This window comes from Dermacentor albipictus, chromosome 5 (genome assembly GCF_038994185.2).
Source record: "Dermacentor albipictus isolate Rhodes 1998 colony chromosome 5, USDA_Dalb.pri_finalv2, whole genome shotgun sequence".
Lineage (NCBI taxonomy): Eukaryota > Metazoa > Arthropoda > Arachnida > Ixodida > Ixodidae > Dermacentor > Dermacentor albipictus.
The window spans coordinates 65,170,286-65,197,573 of NC_091825.1; the positions used below are offsets into that span (position 1 = coordinate 65,170,286).

The following is a 27,288-nucleotide window of genomic DNA, read 5'->3' on the forward strand; positions in this document are numbered from 1 at the left end:
TCTTGCCTTACTCAATTTCTCCTGCTAGTTCTTTTTTCCTATTTAAAGTGAGACAGTCTGCTTTATTTATAAACCTTCTCCACGTTGAATTTTCACAGCTATATGATGCCTGCCACTGCGCACCACCACCAACGTATCACGATTAAATCCCGGAAAAAACTGCTCCCTTTGAACAGCCTGCAACATTTTCTTGTGGCAATCTTCATATAAGTAGAACAAGTCTGGTTAGGTTATGATCGGCCTTTCCGTTGCAGTAAGAAAAGCTTCCCAAGCTGCACTCAGTAACATGACCAAACAATTTTGGGATAGCCCAGTGGTGGTCCTCAGGTTAATTTTGAACATTCAATGCCAACATTCTGACATGCTATGGTCACTCTTATGTGACTGTTATGCAACCAAACTGTTTGCACATAACATTCACAACATCACAATATGAAAACCTGTGTGCACCAACACTTCCTCAAAGAAAAAGTTGATTCCACCATTTATTGCAAAGAGAGATTGGGCAAAGATCAGTGCCAAAACTTGTCAACATAAGTAAATAACTGCACACTTCTAGAAAGCTATGTGCTTTGTTAACAAAATGAGGCATTTCAAGGCACACATGTGTTGCAGTGAGGATATTCAGGTAGCGTTTGTCATTTCCCAGCATGACTTTGTAGACAACAGAGCCGTTAACCACATCTGTAATGGTACCAGAGCCCTCTACTGCAGCTGCCACAAGGAGAGGGGGCAGAGGGAAAAAAAAAAAAAAAACAACTAGGGCAATGATTTCCGAACGCTCCACCACAGCATCTAAACCTTCAGATGCCCTAAAGCTCTTACGTGACAGCACACGCTGGTGGGCTTGGCGACTCGCTTACACATACAAGATGGTGTCAAGAAAGCATGTCTGCAACGGAGCAGAGTTCTACCTTCGTATTGTCGCCCATTGCCTGTTTTCACAACCTCTGGTTGTTTAACAAAACTTGCCAAAATGGTAATCTTAATGTTGCAGATGCCGTAGCTATAACTATAACACTGAGAGAACTACGTTTGTATAAAAGGTTTTTTAATCTTATACATTTTTTGCTGGCATTCTGTTATGAACACGTCCTGCAACTTAGCTGCGGGACAGCGTGTCCCCAACATTGTCACCTTTGTATCCGTGGTGAAAGTTTGACTACCGACCACTAACCACCAACGGAAATGGGCAAAAGAGCAAAAGAAAGCTATCTGCTTTGAAAAAAGACTAAAGGAAAACATCAATGCTTACTGATTTGTTGAAAGAGCAGGCTGCTGACGCCCGCAAGCAGTGCCAAGGTGGTGAGGTCACCAAGCGAGGCTGCGATGGGTGTGGCCACGTTGTCCGGGTTCAGATGCCACTTCCGAGCCAGTATCACAACACCTACCATCAGGGAACCTGCGAAAGCAGACGGAAGATCAATTGATTGATGGATGGAGGGCCTAATTCTGAAACCTTCAATACCTCAGGCCACTTCTTAACCTTACGTGAGCAACCATTGATGCCTCCTTACCATGAAATTATGGATGGAGGAAGCAAGTAAATTCTGAACGCTCCCTTCACCCATCCTTGACATAATTAACGTAAGGCGGCCTAACCTTAATGATGGCTTCTTTACCGAGGTAAGGAACACTTCAACCCTGATGAATGATCAGGTTTAACGTCCTTAGAAGCAACACAAGAAGGTATCCAAGATGCCATAGTGGATGGCTTTTCATTTTCTGCCATTATAGGCAAACTGCAACAAAATTTTCGACTGTGTAAAAAGGCCAGTTTCATGTAATTTAGACATACAGTAGCCTCTGTGCAAAATTTTAAGCTTGAAAAGTGAGATGGTGCATCACAACATACTCACAAAAACCGATGTGTTTTAACACCAAAACTGAAAAAAAAAAAAGTGCCGTTATTACCAGTTGCCAGAAGTGACGTTCGACTTAGACTGTAGAGCACCATTGCACGTCTTGTTTGCTTCGCTAGCTTGTACCTTGTTCATGTATCAGCAGACATGTCCCACACATTCGCTAGCAGTGGAGTTATTATACTATGCTAGCTGCTTTGTCCGCTGTGCCCGTGCTGTGGTGCACTAGCAATTTTCTTCTAATGTGAAACATTCTTTTTTGAGCCAAGCTGGTCTTCTGTATCTGGCTGCCTAGTACATTTCATGAGCAGAGCCTCGATGCGTTCCAGCTCTGCTCGGAGATGAAAAGTACATTGGATTGACCCAGCTAAGTCCGTGGATATAGAGATATGCAGGCCTTGGACATACAGTCAAACCCACTTATAACCATATTCAAGTGCCATGAAAATTGCATTGTTATAATCGACGATTCTTATAACCGGGCTGCACGAAAAAAAAAGGGGGGTGGGGGGGAGAATGGCAGAACTGTTGTGCAAGAACTATAATGGCGGGGAGGCCAGTGCCCCTCTCCAGCACCTTCCTTTATCCGACTACTGATTGTGCTAAGAGGAAGCTTTAGCTCAGGCTCAACTCTGACACGGCGTATTCAAATACATGTAAAATGCTTAAAACGTTTATCCAAGATAACCCCTGGACCCATTTTAATAAAATATTATTTATTTATTTATTTATTTATTTATTTATTTATTTATTTATTTATACATACTGCAGCCTCAATGAGGCTATTGCAGGAGTGGGGTGAACAACAAACATACAAACATTTATAAACAAGCTTGTGTGAATTGTTTCAGTGGTAGTGAACGGATGTTGCCCGGTAATGGATTCCAGACTTCAATTGTTGATGGAAAAAAATTGTTTTTAAACGAATCAGTGTGGGCAAAGAAGACTGAGATATTCAGAGCATGGTGACTTCTCGTACATGAGGGTTTGGAAAAGTCAAATAGTTTGACTGACTGACTGAATAGTTTGATCCACAGATCTCCGGTCGCAGACAGCCAATTATGCGAACACCCCCTGGCACGCTTCGTACCCCGCAGCCCCAACCCACGGGCCGCCCTGCTTCCAGCTTTGATCCCTCCGCTACCCCTTGGGTGCCCCGAAGATCCTGTGCCGCCTGCTTTATTATAACCTCAGGTGCTGAGGCCTCCGTTTGCCAGTTACATGTGCCTTCCTGGAGCAGTGCTTGTAAAAAATACAATCTATCGTCGCGATGAAAAAAGTGACCTGTGGCTTATACAACACCAGTCAGTACCTTGCCCCTTCAGATACAGCGATCACCAAATGGGGCGTCTGTGCCCACTGCCTCGCTGCACGGGCAGCCAGCGGCGGAGCGTAAACAAACTCTACTGCACTTCGTAATTCCGGCATGTCTAGGGGACAAACGCATGCAATATGCACTTAGAAACCTCCTCTGTAGTGCCTAGGCAGAGTCCCATATTCAAGGAGCAAAGGCCCCCAGATTTTCTCCCTCACACCTGCTCATACTAGCGCCTGCGCATAAACGTATAGCTCTGCAAAAAACGCCCCGCCCCGCTGTACCTACTAGCAATTGTAAAGTTGGGTGTGGGACTTGCATAAACAGAAGCTTTCTACTCTGGCGGCTGCTATGTACCGTATTTACATAATTGTAAGTCGACTCGAATGTAGGTCAACCTCCCCAAAATCGCATGCCTCAAAGGTAAAAAAAAAAGAACATGTGAGCGCATTTCACACAAGAGAAATTTATTGATGCGGTTGATGAAGACTACTCATCGTCACTGGAGTCGTCCTCACTTATGCTGTCTGCCGTCATAGCTGCTGCAGTCCCACAGCATGTCGTCATCAAGCGCGAGTCCACATTTGGCAAACGACTACACCACAACATCGCGCGGTGCTGCCACCCACGCAGAGAGGACCCACCCGCACACAGTAGCCAAGGAGGCCCTCCTCACACGCCCGCTTGGGGCAAGTTCGCGGTTTTCTCTGGATATCCACTCGTATTCGCAGTGCAGCAGGTCCTTAAAACGCTTGTTGACCCCCACATCGAGAGGCTGAAGCTGCCCCATCAAACCACCGGGGATTACGAGCATGTCGGAGCACCCCTTGAAAAGCACCGCTTTCACCTTGTCGATGAGGTGGCCCCGGAATGAGTTTAACACAAGCAGGTTGGCGATGTCTGTCCTGAGGGATGCCCCCGGCCTCAGGAGCCACACCAGACGGTACCACCCCACTACCATGTAATCCGTCATAAAACCCTTTGCATTCACCTGTACCACAACACCTTCAGGAAGTACTTCTTTAGCACTGTCTTCCGTTTGAACGCGATGTACGGGCAAAGCTTGGTGCCATCCGCCAAGCATGACATGACAGTAAAACACAGCTTTTCATTACCCATTGTTAGTAGACTCACTTCGCATGCTCCTTTAACGCTCACTGTCATATTGCTGGTCATGTCAAAGTATACAGGAATCTGGTCGGCATTGCCGATGTGGCCGAGAAAATACCGTCGGGAGTCGCAAAGTTTCAGGAAGTGCCAATGGAAGACGAGGACCTTCTCCTTGTATGCGGCTGGCAACTTCTGGCACACGCTGGTGCATCTACGTAGGGTGAAGGCAGCCCTCTTCATAAATTTAGATGCCCAGGCCCTGCTAGCTTTGTTTTGAGTCCTTGGTATCCCTGCTTCCAAAGCAAAGGAACGAGCTTGTTGCGTGATCATTTCACACGCGACCAACAGTGATCGATCGCGCAACTCAGTCACGTATGCCGCAAGCTTCAGCTCCAGCTCCAGAAAGCGTTCCGACTTAGGCCCGCGAAAACCACGGCGCTTGGAGTGGCATGAGAAAATTCCCTCGAGCTGAAGCCGCCACTGCCGCACCACACGTTCACTGACACCAAACTTGCGTCCTGCAGCACAGTTGTTAGTTTCCTCGGCATGGAAGATAGCAGCTTGTTTCAATGCTGTTGTGAACGAGCGCCGAAAGTTCTTTGGACCCAGGGCAGTCATGACAGGCCCAACGATTCAGCACAACCAGCACAACCAGCACAACAGAAGCACAGAAGTGACAGAATCACGTAGCCGTTGAAAAAAATCGTATCTCAAAGAGAAGCTCTTCCGTCAACTACCAATACCCCCCAAACAGCGACTCTTCCTTTAAAGGGAAGCTGAAAGGTTTTCCAGAAAAAATGAGTGAACATGTGTACATAATGGTTTTCAACCCTCCGAATTCGAATATCGTATCGAAATTGAGCGAAAGAAAGCACAAATATATTTTATTTCGACGAAAAGTGCAGCAGCGGACCCGCCCAGCTCGCGCGTCTCGTTTCCGCCTGTGATTGGTCGGGCGACCCGTGACGTCAACTTTAGCGACCGACCGCTGCCGCTCCACATGAAGCGCGGTGTCGGGTAGTTTGGTGCCGTAATGGAAAATTAAGAGGTAATAGAAAATTTTGAGAGACTGCGTTTTTCTGAAGAGTTCGGCGTTGCTCCCTACATGTACAAGCCGATTGCAAAGAGCCGGACTCTCGAAGAAGCAAACGATGCTGGTGCGAGCAGTGCTTTCGACGAGAACGAAAGCGAAGTCTTGGGATCTCCTCGTGTTGGAAATACTCTTTGGTGAGTATGTTTTTTGCAAAGCGATCTAGTGATCTCGCCGATCTTTCGCCGATCTAGTGAGCTCGTTTCCGGTCAAACAACTGCAGTGTTGTGTTCCTGCATGCCTCCTCGTGGAACGTAAGCGGGGATGCGATCGTCGGCATTTGTGCGCTGTCCAAAGCTGTCGGCAACCTACAAAGACGGTTCAAACGCGTGAAAAGCTTCCCGGTTCATGCAGTACGGTTTCATGCAGTCGGTTTCTCGCTGTGCACGAGAGACGGGGGGAGCGTAGCGTCCTGGCGTGCGCCGGCTTTCCAGCACATGCAAACTCTACATTTGCACTGCGTTATGGTAGCTGCGTGCAGGCTGTTTTACAACACACGTGCAAATAGAAAATTCGCGGCGCTTTGCGACGGAACCTACGTCGAGGGCGGGAAATAAACATGCACCTTCCGTTCAGCGTGCTAGCATGAAGGAGCTCGCAGTAGATCAAAATCCAGGTTTGGGCGAGTTCGTGTATTCATAAGGCCTTCCAACACCAGTTATCATCAGTCAGTCCGCACTCGTGCCGTCTTTGTTTTCGTTGCTCCGATCTTTTCGCGCTGCGTTTAGAAAGCCTGCTAGTGGAAATTCTGGTGATAATCGTCGTCACGGAAGTGGTTGGAGCACAGCAGTGTTGTTCTTGAGGGCTTGAAATTCTTTCGCTTTACAGCAGCCTCCCACTTCCTTAAAAGCTTCTTGTCTTGTGGGAAGCAATGGAAGACAACATTGTCGCGGCCGCTGGTGTTCGTGCAACCGTAGGCTGCACGGAAAGACGGCATGATTGGCCCACCACATCAGTTGATGCTGCGCACGTTGACCACCACTCTACATGCACACAGACACGCCAACAAAGAATCGCAGGGTCGATCGAAGCAGATTACGACGGCACGCACGCAGAAACAAGCACGGTCAGGCACGGTCGCGCAGGCTGCGAAGGAGCAAAACACTAAAGTTGACGTCACAACACCGCGGTTTCCGGTCTCCGCTCGCATCGTCAGCGTCAGCAGCAGCGCGCGGCATTCGACGGGGGGCGGAGCTACAGCGCAATTTCAACCGACGATTACGTCGCTCCTATTTAAAAAAAAAAAAAAAAAAATTTGACCTACATGGTTTATAAGGTTCCCGCATCCGTATATGAGCGTCTTATTGAATTCGACAGACTCTTCAGCTTCCCTTTAATGATCGATGCTACCACAAGAGCCTTGCACTTGCGGTGCACGCAGTAAACGATAAAAAAAAAAGACAATAAATTCTGTACCAGCTCGTGGAATAACCATATGCTGTGGGTTGAGCGTGCAACTTTATTCGCAAGAACACATTCACTACGAGATGACGACCATTCAAGCAACCGGAAGCGGCCACTGCCGCACTGCAGCATACCAAAAGAAACGACATGCGGCTGACGAAAGCGGCCGCGCACCATTTCCTTTACCTTGCGAGTGCATTACTCGCATTCAAGGAGTGTTTTGTTGGTCTCTAATAAACAAAATGAGCCTTAGCGAATCCATTGAGTCAATTCACGGTGCTAACGTAGCCACGATTACATCACACTGTGCTATACATTCCCGAACTCGAAGGTGGGAGGTTTGTCGCTCTAGGTACGGTGGCCAATGGGCACAGATTGGGAGCGCCAACTTTCAAAGTGGGCATCGCCTGTATTGACACCAAAATGTATGCGATATGGTAACTTAAAGGAACCATGGAAGCGTAATTAATGGAACCGTAACCATGGAAACGTAGGTGAAAAGTTGTAACCATGCCGTAGCGTCCCTGATTTCTCATTTCTCTAGCCGTTACTAACAGTTCTTGGTCAATCGCGTAAATACGGTATGGCGCAGCCTCGTGGCCCCTATCTTGAAAACAATCTGCAATCGAGACAAGATTCTACACAGCTAGGCACAGCGCGATGTGTTCTCGTCGCTTAGTGCGCGTTGAAGCGAGAGTCCGCACAAAAGTCAATCTGCTTGCTCCTGCTACTGCACTTTCCCACTCCAGCGTTTTGATAAAGCGTTTCCGCGGTCGTTGCGTGAGACGTGTTCATGCTTGCCCGTGCGCGCGTGACACCATGCTTGTTAATGTAGTTAGTAAGCGAATGTTTAAATGTTTATAGGGCCGATAAAACTGTTATCCTTACTTTTCGTATAGCTGCCTACTAATTTGCTATCATAATTGATGCTTCGCCTTTCGGGCGAAACTGCGACTTTTTTTCGTCTCAACTTTAGCGTATCGGGAGTAAATCTTTGTTTTTCCAAATGAGAGAAAGTTGCATTCCTTAATGAAATAGTGAGGTGAGTGGTACTGTAAAAAAGCTTTTCTTTTTTTAGGTGGCGACAAACGGGTGCATGCTAAAATTGAAGGCGTTTTTCTTTTTCTTTAATTTAGTCATGAAAAATGGGTGCGTGTTACAATCGAGGGCGTGTCAAAATTTAGTGAATACGGCATCTTTCAGTGATGTCAGCTGCTGCACACGCAGTTTTTTATATACGTGATACCATTGAAAATATAGTCATCCCATCCGTTCCTTCCCTTTCTGTTTGCTGGTTTCTAGTTTACTCCCTAGCAGCAGGTGAGTACAAGGGAAACTTATGCCTGTAGCTCGTGTTTGAGAAGGAATTTCTGACTTCATCAGCAATTAGCCCATTCGAGTCTGGGCTTCTTCGATTTTCCACTTCTGGCTACCCGCGGGCTGCCAGAATCTGCCAGGACGATTTCGGCCTGGCTGCTCTCTGGAAGTTCTCTGGCTAGCAGATGACTAAAAGAGGCAATGGGAACTTGCCGTCATCTTTGCAGGGACTTCACGGATTGCAACGCGGGCACTTGAGGACTTAAATTTACCTCGCTCAGCCAACTGTCTATGATCATCTTTGGATTTGCTTACTTGTAGCATTATCTTTTTTGGTGCTAACGCTCCGTTCCGCATTGCGAAGCGGTGTGATACGAGCCGTGGTGAACCGTTTGAAGCTTTTGTGTGTTTCCCCTGCTGATGGCTTCTTCGCGGCGGTGATTAGCGGTGATCAGCACGCCGCGCTCTCATGCGTGCATGTTATCTACATCGTGTTCCACGCAAGTTGTAGACGCTCATTCACACATTGCGGTACATTGTGGATTCGTCTTTCTCTGGTGGCGTTCCTTTTCACATATTTCGCGTATGTATGCGGAGATATCTTCTTCTGCAGTTAGCGAAGGCTTTGCGGCAAGCCCGTGTTCGCTCCGGCTCTCCGTCGTATGCTCAGGTGGCAGCTCGAAACCGATGTGTGTTCGAACTGCAGGCCGTTGATCTAAGAATGCACTGATTAATAGGCACATGTACATTAGCCACACGTACATTGGCTAATTGCTCTCATGATCACGACCAATGTTTTTCGTGTGGAACATTTCGCTGGTCACAAGTGGTTTGCATTTTCATGCGCAAGCCGTGTCCCCAGCTCCTAAATTAGGATCAAAATGAGAAGCACCCTCAGTCAACAAACTTTCTGAAATCGAAGATCAAGGAGGTCGGCACGAAACTTTATACGTATGAGACGTACCCGATAACCTGCTTTTTCATGTCTTGTGATGACAACGCTAACTCATCAATGTCGCTGATGGGCGACGTGATCGCAGCGAGCAGGGATCCTTGGGCTATCGTTTTCGAGTTTACAACCACTTACGCACGATTTCGCATCTTACCATCAGCCGTGTTGGAGGCCATCTGTTGCACTGCGCAAGGTGAGGTTGGCCCAGTGCGTGTCCTGCGCCGAGTCGCGCGAAAGTGATCGTATCCCTGAATGCAACTATATATTTTCAAGCTGGCAACGCATAAATGGGCCGACTACGCCGAGCGTGCGCCGGACTCGCCGGGCGCTGCCATGCTGGTGGCATGTTTACATTTGGCCAGCTGTACCGGCGTTCGATTTGGAAACTTCAGACAGGTTTGGGTTGTCTTGGGATCCCAGCCCACGTGAATTCCTATCAGAACCGGAACTAGCTGGTTGCGAGCGGGCTGCCAGTGGGCTGCCAGAACGCCGAAAATTGAAGAGGACCTCTGTTTCCTGCTGTGGCCCTTCTGCCTAGTTCAAATACATCCAAAGGTTTGGAGAGTTGGTTCACAATTTTTACCAAGATGTAGCACTGCAAATAATGTACAGACAGCTTTGTGCACGTGCCATCATCATGTACCTTTCTTTCTGCCCCGTGGTCATCCTCAGCACTCCTTTTTCAGTGATTACACAATTTGTGAAATTGAGTGAATCCCATTCTCTGCTTTCTGTCTTCCATCATCAACCAGCCAATCAAGGATGCAGGAAAGCCAGCTAAAGAGAGACAGATCCCCTTTTTTGACCAAAGTGGTGACTGTGCTTCTAAGAGTCTCCACGGTGATTCTTGGAACAAAAGTGTTGGCAGCTTGGATCTCACAGCGGCTACATAAATGCACCACACTGAATGTGCGTCCTCAAGCAAGTCCTCATTGTAGGAATTACTGAGGAGTGTTTTGGGAGTTTTGGAAGTGTAGCGTCTTCAGTCAAGGCCCAGTGAAGCCATTGTAGGGCAAACAAAACAAACACAAAGAACAGAAGACTGGACACCACAGGTGCTACACTAACAAATGGTCTTGAGACAAAAAAAAAGAAGGATGAAAAATAAACAAGTAAGAGGGCCCCCTGTAGGAGAAAACTAACTCTTTTGCTCCCAAACGTTCTGCAGCAATGAAGAGAAAGCTAGAGGGACTGCGCCTCTGCATGCGTGTTATTGCGCCGAGTATTCAGGCTCCATTTGACAGCAGTTTCGGTGTCTTGGAACAGACAGTGAATAAGCACACCTTTCATTTGTGACTGCATCACATTTGCCCTGGACATGAAAGAGAAAAGCAGAAAAATAACTCAAATTTAACACTAGGTGATCCGCTTTGCGTTATTTTGCAGCTGTCGATAACATGTTTTGTCTTCTCTTCCCCTTACATACACTAACGAGGATGAAAGTGTGGCCCTTTTCCAGAAGTGCCCTTAGGTGCATGTTGCCTGTACAGCTTTGTTTGCACTGCCACAGAATGTTGTCCACGATAATGATAAGCTAACCTGTCTTTGGGCAAGTTGGTTGGTGAAGCCATTGTAGAGCAAATAAAACCAACTGAAAGAACAAAAGAGCGGACGTGCAACCATGGTGTCCGGTCTTTAGTTATTTGTTTGATTTATTTGCACTACAACAACTTCATGAAGTATCAACCAACTCGTCCAAGGACAGTTTATTTTGAGCCAAGGCTTGTTTGTGAGTACAGGAGAGAGTGGCCGCAGGAAACGGGGACAATCCTCACCGAGCAGCAGGCTGGCCACGCTGGCGGTGACCATGCTGCTTGCACACAGCATGACTGCCTGGGCCGAGTCAAAGTGGCTCTCAGTCAGGTATCCCATCAGGACAGCAAACAGGGACGCTAGGAACGCCACCACTGTCGCCTGGCACTGAAAACATACACAAGCACAGAGAGAAAGCTTACTATAATGCAGTGTTACTTTGTAAACATCACCTAAAATAAACATAGTGAAACCTCGATATAACAAACCTCAATATAACAAAGTTCTCAATATAGCAAAGTATTTACCTTTTCATAACCCCTTGTCCATAGAACACCATTTGTTTAGAGCCTCAATGTAACGAATTGTGTTTGTATGCCATTTCAGTATAACGAAATTCCACTGACGTCATAAAGGAATGCCAAGACAATACAGTTAAACCTGGATGTAACGAACCTATATGTAACGAATTCCTGGATTTAACGAAGTTTTTGAATTCCCCAACGCTGCCCCCATTGAAGCCCATGTATTTTCGACCTTGATGTAACGAACGCGTTGCGGCAGTTAGCCTTGATGTAACGAACTCCCAAAGCTGATCAGTCATTACTTTTTGCACTTTTAAGGAAAATTCGGCCGAAGAAATGCTCTAGATTATTGAATATTAATATTGTAAGGAGCCAGCAGCTACGCGAACGCCAGGGATTGCCGCGACCGAGCAAAGTTAGCGATGATGATGATGATGGCGGCAACTAGCGCCGCTCCGTGCCTAACGTAGCAGTCTTTTCAGGCTTTGCTTGTCTAGCGTGACGCCAGGTGGCATTGGTATCGGCAGCTGATTTCTCTTTCAGATTTATTTTGTTTCGTATAGATTTGAGGACAAGCATTCTTATTTAGTGATTTTTATTTGTTTCAACGGCTTAGACGCACTTATGTGTAAGAATTCACTTGAAAAGCAACGCTGATAGCCGGTTCTTTCATTGCCAGGGCGCGGGAAGGGAGAGGGACGATGACGAACGACACTCCATGACGAACGACATGCGTCACTTTTTTTTCTTTCTCTGTGGATGCGTTGCATTCGCCATTTTGAGTGTTGTCCTGCGTTCTGCACGTGTGCGTGTGTCAACTGTGCCCTGGTACTGGTTTGTCCGACTTGTTTTGGAGGTGCTAGGCCTGCCTGTCGGCGTGTAGTCGTGCGTCTCCGCTTCTAACTACGTCGTCGGTTGGTCGTGATGAGTTCTGCTGCCAGAAAACGAAAAGTTCTGTCTTTTGAAGACAAACTCGCAATTTTAAATGCTGTCTCCGCGGGCGAGAAGAAGAAGGACGTTGCCGCCCGTTTCAGCATTCCAGCGAGCACATTATCAACGATTTTGAGTGCGGAACACAGCATCAGAAATGCAGTGGAGTCGGGAACAAGCTCGAAGAAAAAAAGACTGAAGCTGTCCACATACACTGATGTGGACAAGGCAGTGTTCACATGGTTTTTGGACACGAGAGCCAGAAATGTACCCATAAGTGGTGCGATCTTGCAACAGAAGGCAAAGGATTTTGCGTGTATCTTGGGCCATGATGATTTCAAGGCAAGCAACGGGTGGCTGCAGGGATTTAAGAGCCGGCATGGTGTCGTCGGAAGAGTAATCAGCGGCGAATCTGCCTCCGCAGACAGCGATGCTGCTGCTTCGTGGGTGGCTGACGAGCTGCCTGGAATCCTGAGTCGCTTCGAGGCGGCTGATGTCTACAATGCCGACGAGACGGCTCTATTTTATCAGATGCTTCCGGGCCGCACGCTAGCGTTAAAAGGCGATGACTGCCGCGGTGGAAAGCAGAGCAAGCTCCGCATAACGATTCTGCTGTGTGCCAACCTCGACGGCACAGACAAGCGAGTCCCGCTAGTCGTCGGCAAAAGTGCCCGTCCCAGGTGTTTTAAGGGGACGAAGCGTATGCCCGTGAAGTATGTGGCGAATTCCAAAGCTTGGATGACTCGGCCAATATTTTCTGAGTGGTTGAAGGAATTTAACCAGGACGTCAAGCGTCAAGGCCGTCAAGTTTGCCTACTGCTGGACAATTGCTCGGCGCACCACGTCGAGGGCCTGCAGCTGTCGAACATCGAACTGCATTACTTCCCGGCCAACTGCACGTCTCTAATACAGCCCCTGGACAAAGGGGTCATTAACAGTTTTAAATGCTGTTACCGGCGCCGACTAATCCAGAAGATACTTCTCGACATCCGTCTGGAACGGGAGATGAAGATCGACATTTATCAAGCAGTCGAGATGCTTGCTGCCTCCTGGCAAGAGGTCAGGGCAGAAGTTATCGCGAATTGCTTTTTAAAGGCCGGAATAGCCAAAAACGCACGGGCTGGTGCCGACGAGGAAGAGGAGCAAGACCTTTCTACTCCGTCCGATGTGGCCGAAGCGTGGAACGAGCTATGCACTAGCGGTGGTGTACCCGACGACGTTGAACTGACTGACTTTTTGTTTGCCGACAACGCCGCCGTGGCTACAGAAGAAATGTCTGATGCAGCAGTAGCTGAAAGCGTGCAAAATCCCGATGGCGGTGATGATGGTGCCTGTGAGGCAGATCCGTGTGACGTGCCTTCTGCAAATGAGGTGATGAACGCAATGGACGTTATGCGCCGTTTCGTCGGCTCGCTCGACGATGAAGGAGCTCTACACGATTTAGCTTCTTTGGAGCGGCGTGTTGTGCCGTCACTTGTGCCGAAGAAGCAAGCGCAAATTACGCAGTTTTTTGGTGTAAAATAAATGCTTGAAGGGTGAGTTCACCTTCGCGGATATATTGAGCTATTTGGTTTCGTTTCTGCATCATTCGTACGAGCCTTCACGCGAAACCTGCATGTAACGAAAACCTGCATGTAATGAAAAATTGCGAGCTTTTGTCAACTTCGTTATATCCAGGTTTAACTGTAAATGGAAGCTTCCGCAGACACAGATGGTCAAATGATTGAATTGCAAGCAGCTGTTTGCAAATGCACCTCTCAAATCGCGCCTTGCCGCAAGAGTGACTGCTGAAGGGGAGCTACATCATGTTCCACGTAAAGTCCAAGTGCGATGGGCGAGGGGATGTTGGAGCGCATCTTGGCCGTCGCTGCGTATGGATGTAAGCACGGCTGAGTGTGTACGCAGGCCGTGCACTCTGCTTTAGAGGTAATCTGCCGCATATGCAAAGAGTGGTCGTGCCAAGACAGCATGGCACCATGTAAGTTGCCTTACCACATGTTTAGTATTGGAGGTTACATAATTTCGAGCTTCGGCGATCCATTAGAGCAAGAGGCAGACGAAGCATTTGTTCCCCACTGCCGGCACTTTTCATGATAGCATCGTCCCAGTGCGGGTGAGGCTATCAGCCACGGGGGGTGGAGTACACATGAAAGTGTGGCTGGCTTTGCTTAATTTGTACCACCAAGAAGATATCATCGACGTACATGGCATGAAACCAACGCAGTAGTTCTGCGGAAACCCGCAAGGTGGAGAGAAGTAATGAATAGAGGGAAAATCGGACATCCACCCGTTCGTAGCAATTGCTACAAAGGAAACCCATACGGGTTCCTCGAAAGAAAAGCCTCATCATTCATCACCGACTCCCAAATTCATCAAAATGAATTGTTTTCTCATTCAGCTTTGCTTTTTCCGATCGTCTGATAATTTGGAAAATTCTGCAGCCCCTTTCCATGCAAGAAAAATTGATCACCAACTGTACTTAGTTGCATAAAAAGTTGAATTTCAATAGAACAAAATTTCAATATAATAAAGGAAATTTCTGACTTTACAGACTTTGTTATATTGAGGTTTAACTGTATAATGTGCCTAATGATTCATCTATTAACACTGCCATCAATTCAAGCTGACATGTTCCCTCCCTGCGTAGAAGCGCATTGCCAAAGTGACACCCGGTGTGGGAAAGTCAAGGTGACACCGAATTTGCCCATGCGGCCAGGTTACGAGTGAGTGAGCAATCAAGCAAGTTTATGTGTGCGCGTGCATGTGGATGTGTGCTCGTCAATCTTGGTAAGAGCCGTGCTGTGCAATTCCCCCACTATGCAACTCTGCACAGGAAGGCAGGGAGCGTACCTGAATGAGGGCCATGTTCCCGGCGGCCATGGCCACGCATTCGGCAGCGGTGTCCATGTTGCCCAGGTTGGCCTGCGTTGAAAGGCGGGCGGCCAACGTCATCTCCAGATTGCCCTTGAGGCCCAGCAGTGCCGGCACCAGAATGAACAGCTCAGTGACGTGCTTGAACGCCGGCCACTGCTGTACCGCATCCAGCACTAGGCCGGCGCCCACCGTGCCAAAGCCAGCCGTCAGGAACGGAACAAAAACCTGCACAGCACACAACAGGTCAACCGTGTGAGTACTGAAGGCTTGTTTGATTTCATTTGAGAGACTGAGATGAGATAATTGAAGACTAGAAGGTGTCACTAATTACGGCACTATCCTGGATCAAGAAATGCTGCTGCTTGTTTCTGAGAATGGTTGCGCACCTAAATGAATGCACTAGTCTAGGGCACGTGAAAAGACTCGTAATGACAAGAAGAATGCAACAGATTAGGATCCTTTGGAATGTAACACCATGAATGCTAACAACCCACACATCTGCGAAAAACAGCTCGAGAAATGCACAAGTGACTCACATTACGCACACAATATGCACACTATGCACACAATACAGTGAAATCTCGGTACAACGAACTTCAGGGGACCGCGGGAAAATGTTCGTTATTCTGAAAGGTCGTTATAGTGAAAGCCCAAAAATTAGCCATAACAATAGCATTTCAGTAACGCAAGCGTCCTACCTTTGAAACGGTACCTCCTTGAACTCCTTTCTCACACAATGCACACGTGATCGTCAGACAAGGCACATTTATTTGAAATAGTCCGTGATCGTCTTCTGACGGGTGCAGCACAGACTCTGCAGCACGAACGATTCCAGACCGTCCGCATTCTTATGCACGCCTTCGGCCGCTGTGCCGCTTTTGGCTATAAATATGCGGAGTTTTCGCAAGCAGTCCAACGCATCTGTGGCCGACACGGACTCGTCGCGGTCTTCGGGTGCTGCTGTAACGTGCAGCAAGATTCTTGCTGGTGCTTAAAGATTTTCTCCTTATCTTTGAGAATCATGGCGATCGTCGACCGCACCACTCCACGTTCTTTAGCCACGACGGTTTGTTTCTTCCCGTCTTCTATCTCGCGAAAAATCTCTACTCTCTCGCTCAAAGAAAACTGCTTTCGCTTCTTCGCCGTGCTTAGAATTGTTGAGCTCATGGCAACGCGAACGCCGGCACGCACTTCTAACACAATAATATAACCAGAAGAAAAACAAGATGGACAGGCCTGATACGGGTGACAGCACGCGAACAACTGAGAAAACAAGCAAGAAAAACGTGATGCGTCGTCACCTCCGCAACAGGAAAAAAAAAAAAAAGGCCCACTTCAGCGTTAATTACTACTTTTTTTTTTCTTCTGCCGCACCGTCTCAGGTTTTACGAGCCCATGCTCCCCGCCTCTCCACTCACAAAACCTGGTGCGTCGTTGCCTCCACAACGGAGAAGGAAAAAAAAAAAAGTCTCCGCCCGCATCTTTCTCCTTCCGCGCCATCTCAGGTTTTTGCAGGAAGCAAGTTGCAAGGCGGCCCGCTCTTCGCGCTGCGTCGTCTGCTAGCTTAGAGCTCCGACTGCCGTGACGGATACACGGAAACCTAAGAATCCTCGCATTTCGGGATATGAGTTCGTAGTACTGAGGTGTTGTTAAGATGACACGGAAATTAAATAACGATCGTTATTCTGAAATGTTCGTTATTCTGAAGTTCGTAGTAGTGAAATATTTTTACATTGAAACTATAAGCAGTCGGCACGGGATTTCATAAAAGTTCGTTAATCTGAAATGTTCGTTAATGTGGTGTTCGTTGTAACGGGGTTTGACTGTAACACCAAATCTGCTGTCTATAAGTGGAAATGGTCAACAGATGTGTTTCACTACTGGGGAAAGCAGACAACTGAGCCTTTCATGCCTGGCTGCATAGAGTTTCTAAATAAATACCCTAGAGGGAAATGTGGCGCTAGTGTCTACTGGGGCTCTCATGAGCGTTGCCTCAACCTACATGGGAATGATGGGAAGTACAGGCTTCGGATTGACTTCGATCTTTAGACTAGTGGCGTTTGCTTGCGGCGCAGTAAACGAAGCTATACTCAAATATTATCGTGTAAAATCTAATTTTATTTACGCAGTGTGTTATATAATGTACAGCACGCTACATAAACATTGTATGACTTTGAGATGGAAACGTGGTTTACTATGGTTTATCACCAGGGTATGCATTCTTGTGCAATTCTGTTCCCAATTTAACGCCAGAGAATAATTATTTATTTATTTTTGAAACAGCAGTAACAACCGTGCATGTACTTACATAAAAATACTCATCAAGTATTTATGGAAATAAAAATGTTGTATTGTGGGAAAGTGTTGCACCCTTGAGCGGAATGCTACAAGTGTCGTCTGCTACGACGCCTGCTCGCTGCAAGCGCGAGACTTTTCTCGCAGACGACAGGCACTTGCGAACTCTCTCGCTCTTTCGAAAGGCAGCGTCGGCTGTCACGGTTGCTGAACGTCTTCAAGTACACTTAAGCACATCTGCTGCGGTGCTAGCTAGGACGCTAGTGGCCTCCTACAAGCATGCTTCATCATATTTTATATTGACGTACCGCTTCCGAAGCGTTACGGCATGGCTTTGCACGTACACATTTTGCGACACTAGACTACAGCAAGGAAGCAGCAACCCTTCCTACCACAAGTAAGTTTGTGTTCTCAAAGTCCTAAAACACGCATTTCCATGAGCACATAAACGAGCAATGCATAATAAAGCCCTCAATAAAATTTGATTGTCAAGCCACTAGAAGTACAACTGTATATGTGTTGTATCAGTAGTGCCTTCTTTTTTCCTATTCTCAAGTTTCATATAGCACGTAACGCTACAGCGCCAACCTAACACACTTACCTCCAGAAGACGGTTATAGCGCCGAAAAAACACAACACACAGCAAGCGAGACGGGACAGCCCGTGAACTGTTGGAGGCCTACTATATTGAAAGAAACTGTAGCGATTGTGTTAGCGCCCCATCTATCTCCATTTATAAGAATGAAACTGCTTTTTTAGATACACGGGCGTGAGATACGTGTGTACCTCACCTATCTTTATCCGGTTTTTGTAAAAACCTCATGCGCATGTGTGGTTCTTGCTACCCATCTTTGTTGTCCTTATATTCATTCGCATACGCGGTGAATAAACAGTTGGAAGTAGTGGTGGTGGTGGTGGTGAATTGTAGCAACAGGCGGGTTTAGCCTGGCGAACAAGGCCGGCAATTGCTCCGCCCGAGTGTCTCGCACAATACCGCTGAAGGGTTTCACCATATGTCCATCAGACCGGTCTCCCTTAAAAAGTCAATGAGGAGACGTGAAGTTTCTTTGCGGGCTATAACTGATCCCTCGGGAAATATAAGGTCTTGCAGGCGTGCATGCGGAAGGTCCTTGGTTTGCAGATTTTTCAGGAGAGTGTCTCTTTCATCTTGGAATTGCTGGCAGGACCACAAAAAGTGCTCAATGTCTCCTGTCTCGTTGCATGCCGTACAGTTCGGAGAACTGATTCGCCCCGTTTTAAATCACCAGGCCGGTGTATAAGCAGATCCTGTCCTTATTCTATATAGAAGTGTGGCTTCCTCTCGGTGCAATCTCTTGGTTACGCAGGGCATATGCGGTGGAATCCAAAGCGACGCAAAGTGATTTCGAACGTCAGATTTTTGCACTTGATTACTCTTTGGAGCCTTGATTTTGGGAGGATGATAGAGTGCTGCGCATGCAAGCGCATCAGCTTTTTCGTTTCCTGAGATGCCAATGTGGGAAGGAATCCACTGAAACTTTACGGTGAAGCCTTTGTTGTTGAGTTCTCTCACGATGGCTAGTGATTTGCGTGGGAACTTGAGGGATGGCAAACCACGGTATATTTGCTGTAATGCGGCCTTTGAGTCCGTAAGGACCACCACATTCTGTGGAGGCAAAGTCTTTAGTTTGCGCAGAGCAGAAGCGATTGCTACGCCTTCCACAACTGTCGACGAGGCTATACAGTCCAGACGGCCAGACCACGTATATCTTAGAGAGGGAATATAGAATGCAGCTGCACAGCGGTCTTCGTCTGCCTTGACAGAGCCATCTGTGTATACTTGTAGGTGATTCGGGTAAATCGTGCTCAGGTGCTCCAGGACCAATGACTTGGCTTCTGCAGATGGAATGCAGCTCTTTGATTGCAATCGTGGTACACCTAAGTTGCATGTGATGTCCTCGAATGTCCAGGGTGGTTCTATCCTTTCCCTCTGTCTCGAGCAGCGCAATCCTAATACGCGAAGCGTGTTCAATGCTGCATAAAAATGTGAGCGTGGCCTGTTACCTATACGTCTTAAGAGGGCTCTACCGGGCGTAGACTCACTCAGTCGTAGGAGCTGGATCATCAGAGCCTGGGAAGCCTGAAGTCGTAGAGGGCGTGTCTCAGCTTCGTAGAGCACTTTCTCGTTTGACGCTGGCTGAGGGACTCCAAGGCAAAGTCGGATACCTTTTCTGTGGATGGCTTCTAAGCGCTCGTATTGGCTGTCTGAGGGTGACATCAGAGGTAGCTGATACAGGATTCGACTGGTAACCAACGCTGTATTTAGTCGTAGCATCGACGTCGGGTGGTTGCCCCAGCGTATGCCAGCGACTCGCTTGAGCACGTGTAGCCTGGGTGACGATGACGCCACAACGTGGTCAACACCGCGGCGCCAGAGTAGCCTGTGGTCTAAGGTAACGCCCAGAAATCGGACGTTGGTGACTTGTCGAATCTGGTATCCGTCCAAATGCAGCGTCAGGCGTGTAGATTTTCTTTTCACTCCAGGAAACAGTACGAATGATGATTTCTCTGCTGATAGTGATAACCCAATCGTTGCCAAGTGGCCCTGAATGGCTTTTACTGCTCCCTGGGCTATTCGTGCAAGGCGGCGATGCTGGTAGCCGGAGACCCATATGCAGATATCATTGGCATATATGGATATCTTCACTGGTGTGCGATGGTTTAGTACTCTTGGGAGGCTACTCATGGCAATGTTAAATAATAAGGGAGATAAAACACTCCCCTGTGGCACACCGCGAAATATACGTATTTCATCACTCAAAGTGTCGCCAAGACGAACTCTGATGCGACGATCATTGAGGAACGTATGTATAAAGTGCAAGAGATGCCCCGTGACGCCTATAACTTGCAACTCGCTGATGATGGCTCCTTGGGACACGTAGTCGTAAGCCTTAGAAACATCCATGAAAACAGCAAGTGTCGACAGGCCATCCGCACTGTAATGTTCTATGTGGCTTAGCAGGTCCAGCACATTGTCTTGAGCGCTTAGACGCTGCCGAAACCCAGTCATGCACGATGGTAGTTTTCGACCCTGCTCGACATACCAAGTGAGTCTTGTGCACGCCATCTTCTCCATTAGCTTCACTGCACACGAGGTCAGTGATACCGGTCTGTATGAGTCCAGAGCTGCAGGATTCTTTCCAGGCTTCAGAACCGGTACCACCCATGCTACCTTCCATAAATGTGGAATAACCCCACTGGCCCAGACTTGGTTAAAAAATGCCAGCAAATCACGCCGTCTCTCAACCGGTAGGTTAGTCAGCATCTGATTACTGATAAGGTCAGGTCCCACCACACAGCGACGTCGTAGGCTGCTCATAGCTAGTTCCAGCTCTCTGAGTGTGAAAGGAGCATCCATTAGAGACGATAGCAGCGGGGGTGGGTTGGTTGTGCCGGCTGACCTTCCGGAAGAGTATATTTCAGCGAAGGCATTCGCAAGACAAGCGAGTGTCTTGCCTAACTTCAATGCTAGGGCTTCAAATGGCTTGTTTGGTCGAAAGGTGCCAGCAAGGTTATTAACGACCCACCATATCCGTGGAACTGGCGTGAAGACAGATAAGCTTGCACAAAATGATGCCCATTGATCTCTTCTTAGTTTCCTTGTATAACGTCGAATTACTGCGTTAATCCTGTTATATATAGTCTTCATTGGTGGGTCGCCCTTCGTCCTCATCAGCCTCCGTTCCGCTCTTCTACGGGCAGCGCATAGATTTTTGAGCTTTAGATCCGGAGCGGGGAAGTGGTCGGGTAGCTTCAGCTCAGCGGTAGCCAATCTTTTGCTACGTAACATGTCCGCGAACAGGTCTCCAGATGATTCGCTTAGGCCGTCCCTGTACGTATCCCAATGCGTCACAGGACAGGATCTTCGGCCGTTGGTTCTATATCCAGCAATGTTAACGAAGACAGGAAAATGATCACTGCCCATTCTATCTTTGCTAGTCGTTGACGATGCGAGGATGTCCGTTGAGTGTAACGTCAAGTCAATGACACTGTAAGAGGCCGGTGGTCGAAAAAACGTTGGCTGTTTGTCATTTGCCACGCAGAGTCCCTCGGTGTTTAAAGCACTAACAATTTGCTTTCCACGTGCATCAATCGCCTTGTCGCCCCAGAGAGTATGGTGCGCGTTGAAGTCACCACATATAATCCTAGGAGCTGGGCAGCGGCTGCAGAGGTCTCGTATAAGTTCTCGCATCGAGACCTTCAGGCGAGAGCTCACATACACGGAGGCCACGCTGAGGCTTCGGTTTCCCAGCCGCACTTGTACAGCAGTGACTTCCAAAGCACTGCTGCAAAGGTCTTGCACTGGTAGAACGTAGTGCGGTATTTCGCGTCTCACATATAGCATGGCGCTTCCGTTCGGAAATGTCGGAATACTTTGGTTTCCATGTGCGACATAACCAGCAATTGATCTTGAACTTGGAAGACCAGCCTCGGACAGGGCCAATATCGGCACAGGCATGTTACGCAAGAAAAGCGACAGTTCAGGTAAATGGCACGCAAGACCCGCACAGTTCCATTGCATAATAAGTGGCACCTGTGGACGAGATGGTGAACATTCTGTCCTGACCGCATCCATATTGATAGGTGCTTTAAAGAGAGGCAGAGCTGAGAATCACTGACTCGAGAGCCAGGACTACTTCGAGCATTTCCTTCATCGAGCTCGCCGGCATCTTCTCTATGTGTGATCGCAAGGCCTTGAAGAGAGCACGTAGCACCTGCTGACAGTCCTTCTGTGGTGTGTTTTCATCGCAACGCGATTGGGGTCGTGCAGTACAGACACATAACTTCGCTGTTCCGGTTGTTCAGCAGTCTTCTCGTCTACGGGGCCTCTGTTCATTGATTTGTCTGTTGTACCCGGTCCGCTGCGCGATGGCACCACTGTGTCCTGGATTCCTGGAGAAGGCTTCAGGCTTGGAAAATCAGTTTCACTCTTTGAGCTCCATCTCATTTCGTCTGACTCTCTTTTACTTTCTGTCTTTTTCTTCGTCGTATTTTTCTCATCGTTTCCTATTGGCCCCAAGATAAACGTTTTTTTACGCTTTATTGCCGCTGCCCGCATAGGACACTTGCTATAGCTAGCTGGATGACCACCACTACAGTTTGCACATAGAAAGTTCTCTCTGCACGCGCATGTTTTGAAATCGTGGGGTCCTCCACATCTCTTACACCGCTGCTCACCACGGCAGTACTTGGCCACATGTCCATAGCGCTGACACTTGAAGCACCGAGGTGGTGTCTCAACGTAGTCAATGGTCTCGTGTCTTGTGAAGCCCAAGTTGATCTTCTCTGGGCGGTCTGTATTTGGAGCGAACGTAAGAACCACGGAGCTGGTTCGCCTGGACTCCCAATCGGTTTCGGAAATTTGGACGCGTCGCGTGACTCTCCTTGCATGGTAGACTCCTTGTGGTTTTAGGTATAGCAGCAGTTCCTTGTCAGTGTACCACTTCGGTACTCCTCTAATAATGCACGTGTTTTGCAGGTACGAATTGGGCACTCGTGCTGAGATTGCAGTCCCTGAGATTGACTTGCAGCTGAGAAGGGAATTCACATGCTCTTCTTTCTGTACATCTAGAAGCAGGGCTCCTTGAGCAGTAAATCGGCTCCTAACTGGCGATGCGCCAAGAATTTTTTCAATTTCTGTAGACAGAACAATCGGATTTACTTTTTTCAGGTCGGCTCCTTCTGTGGCAGGCGTAACAATCACTGGGATTCCGACGGTCCTCTTCTTGCGGTGACGCACAAGCCTGAAGCCTTCATCGTCCAGATCTGTGATGTCAGCTATGTCACAATCGTCAATAAGCGTAGACTCGTCGTCTGTTTCTGCAGCCTTGTATCGCTTACAGTCACGGTTGCTCTCGGGGTCAGTCGGTGGCCTCTGTCCCGGTGTCAGGTCAGGCGTAGTCATGACGGAGCTCTCGCCGCTACCAGACCAGGCTCTTCTGCAGGCTCCTATCGAAGCGGCGGGAGGCGAAGGTCCCCCCGGCCTCTGGTAGGAAAGGTACCTTGGCGAGTCGTCCGACGTCTTCGACAAATCTATTTGACAAAACGTCGAAAAAATTTAAAAACACTATGGAGCGAGACAGCAGTGCGACTGTGTCGAACCAAACTTCTTCTTCCTCCTTCTGTTGGAAGTAAAACTTGCTGTGTGTTGTCAGGGTGTCTACCAAGTTGACATTTCCAAATTCCCTGAGTTTTCCAGGTTTTCCCTGAGCACCTTTGCGAAATTCCCTGAATGAGCCAGAACTTTGTTTTATGTCAAGACAGGCTGACACCACGTTTCCCGATGCTGTCACTCTGTAGTAAGCATGCTGAAACAAAAAAAATGACTTAATCCAGTTTGAATAGTAAGGAGTAATATCTATTTTATTTAAAAAGAAAACAGAAGGAAGGTGTTAGTAAAATGCACAGCGAAAGAAATGGTAAAGCCCATTCCAAATTGAGTCGAACATTTTCAAATACGAATGAAAAGGAGATGCATACATAAGTAAATATTTTTTAATATCAGCTATTTCTATCAACTGATAGCAAGCTCATCTGTATGAGGTCCTGAACTTTGTCACAACTAAGGTTCTCTCTCAGCAGCTGGGAAGTCAACCTCAACTGTCCTGACATACTCTCAGCCCGTACACAACATCTCAGTGTTGGGTTTCACTGCTTAAACAATTTATTTTGGTTTGGATGAGGGACACCTGCGTCTCAGCGTCAGCCAACACTTAGTTTTTTTAGCTCAAGCTCCTTCAAAAAGGCGGCGGCACCCTTCCTTTCCCGTTAATTCCTCAGTGCGTCGGTCCTTTCTGTTCTCATCCTCCTTCTACCACGCTTTCAACACATGGATCATCTGAAGCATCCTCTTGGTCAGTTGTACAATCAACATTTGATTTTTCGGGCTTCTGAGGGGCCGCAAAAACAGTTGAAAAAAAAGGGCAGTCTGAAAAAAATTAATGCATGTCTTTAACTGCCTTTAAGGGCTAAAATTACCACAGGCACGTCTGAAAAAGCTCTGAAGGCCTGCCAGTACGCTTATTAGGCATATTAGGGCTTGTACTGTGACAGGAGACGGGGTGCACGCATGTGTAATTAAGGAATACATACTGTGTACCGTGACAATTGCCCCCTTCCCACGCTAATTATGCTTCACCGCCTAACACTACTGCATTGAGGCGAAGCTAACTTTCGGAGACTGGCATTACGCAACGCGATGTGCTCTGCGAGCTTCAAAGCCAATTGCGAGGATTACGAAGGCGGGGTCGGTGCCATTGGTGATAGCGGCGAATTATTTCAATGAAAAACACGGCACCGCACGGCAAGAAGCTTAATAGCGAACATAGAAGCAGCTAGGCCTAACGTTACCGCGGTGGTGGTTACGGCTGCCAGCGGATCTGCCTGCGAGAGTGCCGGTTCGAGGCGGCCAGATAATCAAAATAGCGGCGGTGGCGGCTTTGATTAATGCCATTTCAGACCTGCAGTCAGGGCAATATACATTGACTATATGGAGTACGTGGTGGTGCCGCAAAACCGTGCAAATTATTGGGCATGTCCGAAAAATCGGGCATCTAGAAAATCGGTCGTTAACTACTCTGGCAATACATCGTGCCGATGACACGGCGTCAATGACGATTCGTTGCGATTCCTCTGTTACTTGAGCCAGCATTAACACGACTTCCGTTCCCTTTCAATAAAGTTACAGCTTATTTTCCCTGATAGAAGCACAAATTCCCTGAGTTTTCCCTGAGTTTTTCCAGACTGTTCAAATTCCCTGAGAATTCCCGGTTTTCCCGGTTTTCCCGGTTGGTAGACACCCTGGTTGTGTTTTTTTGGCGCTATAACCCTCTTCTGGAAACATGCACCAACTAGCCCCCCAACAAGTATTACTCAGTAACACACTTAACAAACCAAGGTCCAAACGCTCAAAACATGTTCTTTCAACGTTTACGATGCCGTCGCTTTCTTTTCAGGGCTTTGACACCACACCGCGACACAAACATTGTCCCAGTCGCTGGCCCAGCGCGCTATCGCCACTCCGAGCAACATAACAAAAGCAGAGAGCTTTGCGTTGCACTGTCCCACTGCAGGTTACAGCAACTGCAGTTGGAGCGAAACCAAAACTGCCAAAAAAATACTTGTAGACTAGTTCGCCAGTCAACAGAATGCCAATCCGAAGCCTGTACTTCTCATCATTCTCATGATGGTTGAACGATCGCATTGCCAGATTTCCCTCTAGGTATACTAATATGAAACTCTATGCCTGGCTGACAGGAAAAGCACCAAAGTGGTTTGACAGCCCTTACCTTATCTCATCGGTAGCCTTTATCACAAACCTATCCTTAAAACCTGATGCGGAATATGCAGTTTTACTTGAGAAGCTTCATGAAAAAAGTTTGCCAAATTATTCACAAAACATGAAGGGGATTGTTCTACGCTCTGTCAACACATATTTGTAAAATAAACATAAGTGCGTTTGCACATCAAGGAGAAGTGATATGGTCATTAACACTACCTGCGCTTCAGCCAAAATTGCTTTCTCCTTACCGGCTACAATGCCTGTCACCGCCCTTTGGTCTATCTCAAGTTGTTCTGTTGTCCGCACCTGAATTGCTACAACGCGAAGTCGTTCTTTGGTGATGGCAGTCTCTTCCTCGGTGGCTACGTCGGCAGCTACATCGGCCACGATGTCCAGGCAGATAGCTCCACCAGGGGACAGCGGTCGATCACCGCCACCAAGTGCCACCTGGTGTGAGCATAACAAGAAACCAGGCAATAAACATTTATCCAGTACACAAATCATCACTATTTTGCACAGCTCAAGCTCAATAGCATTTTTTTTTTATTTAATTCAATGCACTCGCTTTATTCACTGTCTAAAAAGACCCTAGTGCGCATTTTCAAGTAAACGTTTTCATGCACACAAAAGCTTTCTGGGTTCTTATGGTGAATTATTCATGTGAAAAGTTAAACAGTTCTTACATTTGTTCTTCATAGACATTCCCAAAAGTAAGAGAGAGCTTGATCAAGCATGAAAGATGAGTGCATGAAAATAGTGTGTGAATGGCTGCTAGCATACTGCACACCTGGTCAGAGAGTGGAGCTAGAGAAGATCCCCGTGGTGATGGAATGTGCGATTCCTTTCTGCAGCTCAAGGTCACAGGGTACAAATGCAGTTCACTTTCTTTAACTACAGCAGCAATCTTACACCTAGTGCCCAGTTTTTTTATTTCAATGAACAACCGGCGATCATAACTGATGCGTAAAAATGTACCTCAATTCATTTTATCAGTGGCATTGAATCCCACCTGCTGTTTTCTACACGGGAATAGAATATGTTGTGCTGGTATAATCCCCAAGCATCATATTTTTTACATCATATGAAACATTTGTTTTGTGTAATGACACTAAAGTGCACTTATTCATTACACTAAGTACTCCCAGTACATCCACAAGCAATTGCACATTTTCTCATTCAATGTCCTATGTCGTGTTGCAGGTGAACAGCATGTGGGTGGAAGGGCCAATGTGAAGCAGTGCTTTCCGCCTCTAGCTTTGTGTCTAAAGCAATAGGTGAAACGAAACGAAATGAAATCAGGTACGAGAAATAGGAAACCAAGCATGCTTTGTGTGTGCAGCCAACCTTGCTCGGTAGGCAGGAGGGGTCCTCTTCGTCCAAGAGCTCGGGCCGGGGCTTGCCCTCGAGGGTGGTGAGGCGCGGCAGTTGCCCATTGAGCAGGGTGGCACTCTCCGAGTAAAGACTGCCATCAGGGGTGCTTGCCGCCGGCACGACGGCAAACAGGGCCTCCGACGGGGTACGGCTGAAGCCCTCGTTGGCAACGCCTCCTCCAAGTGAAAGTCCATCAGGCGTCACCCTGCGACACCACAACAGGCAGTCAGAGCAAGTGGCATGACACAAACCCAAAAGACAAACACTGAAGCTTCTGTGACTGCGATGGCTGCAGCCTGCTTGGATTCAGGCAGAAGTGGCAAAGCTTGAGTGCCATTTCCGAAAAGGACAATGGTTTGTGACGAGGTTTTACACAGCCCGTTTCCGCTGG

At 47.7% G+C, this 27,288-nt stretch overlaps 1 protein-coding gene across 3 annotated transcripts in view; it reads right to left on the bottom strand.

The window, feature by feature from the left end:
* Positions 1 to 27,288, bottom strand: part of LOC135911746 (solute carrier family 41 member 1-like) — a 72,678-nt gene that overhangs the window by 32,462 nt on the left and 12,928 nt on the right. For all 3 annotated transcript variants that reach the window (XM_070538442.1, XM_065444103.2, XM_065444104.2), the window contains exons 4-8: positions 26,871 to 27,102; positions 25,833 to 25,973; positions 14,888 to 15,136; positions 10,826 to 10,970; positions 1,256 to 1,402 (exon numbers count right to left, since the gene is read on the bottom strand). In XM_070538442.1, coding sequence (XP_070394543.1) covers positions 1,256 to 1,402; positions 10,826 to 10,970; positions 14,888 to 15,136; positions 25,833 to 25,973; positions 26,871 to 27,102 — 914 coding nt within the window. The remainder of the gene's footprint in view (positions 1 to 1,255; positions 1,403 to 10,825; positions 10,971 to 14,887; positions 15,137 to 25,832; positions 25,974 to 26,870; positions 27,103 to 27,288) is intronic.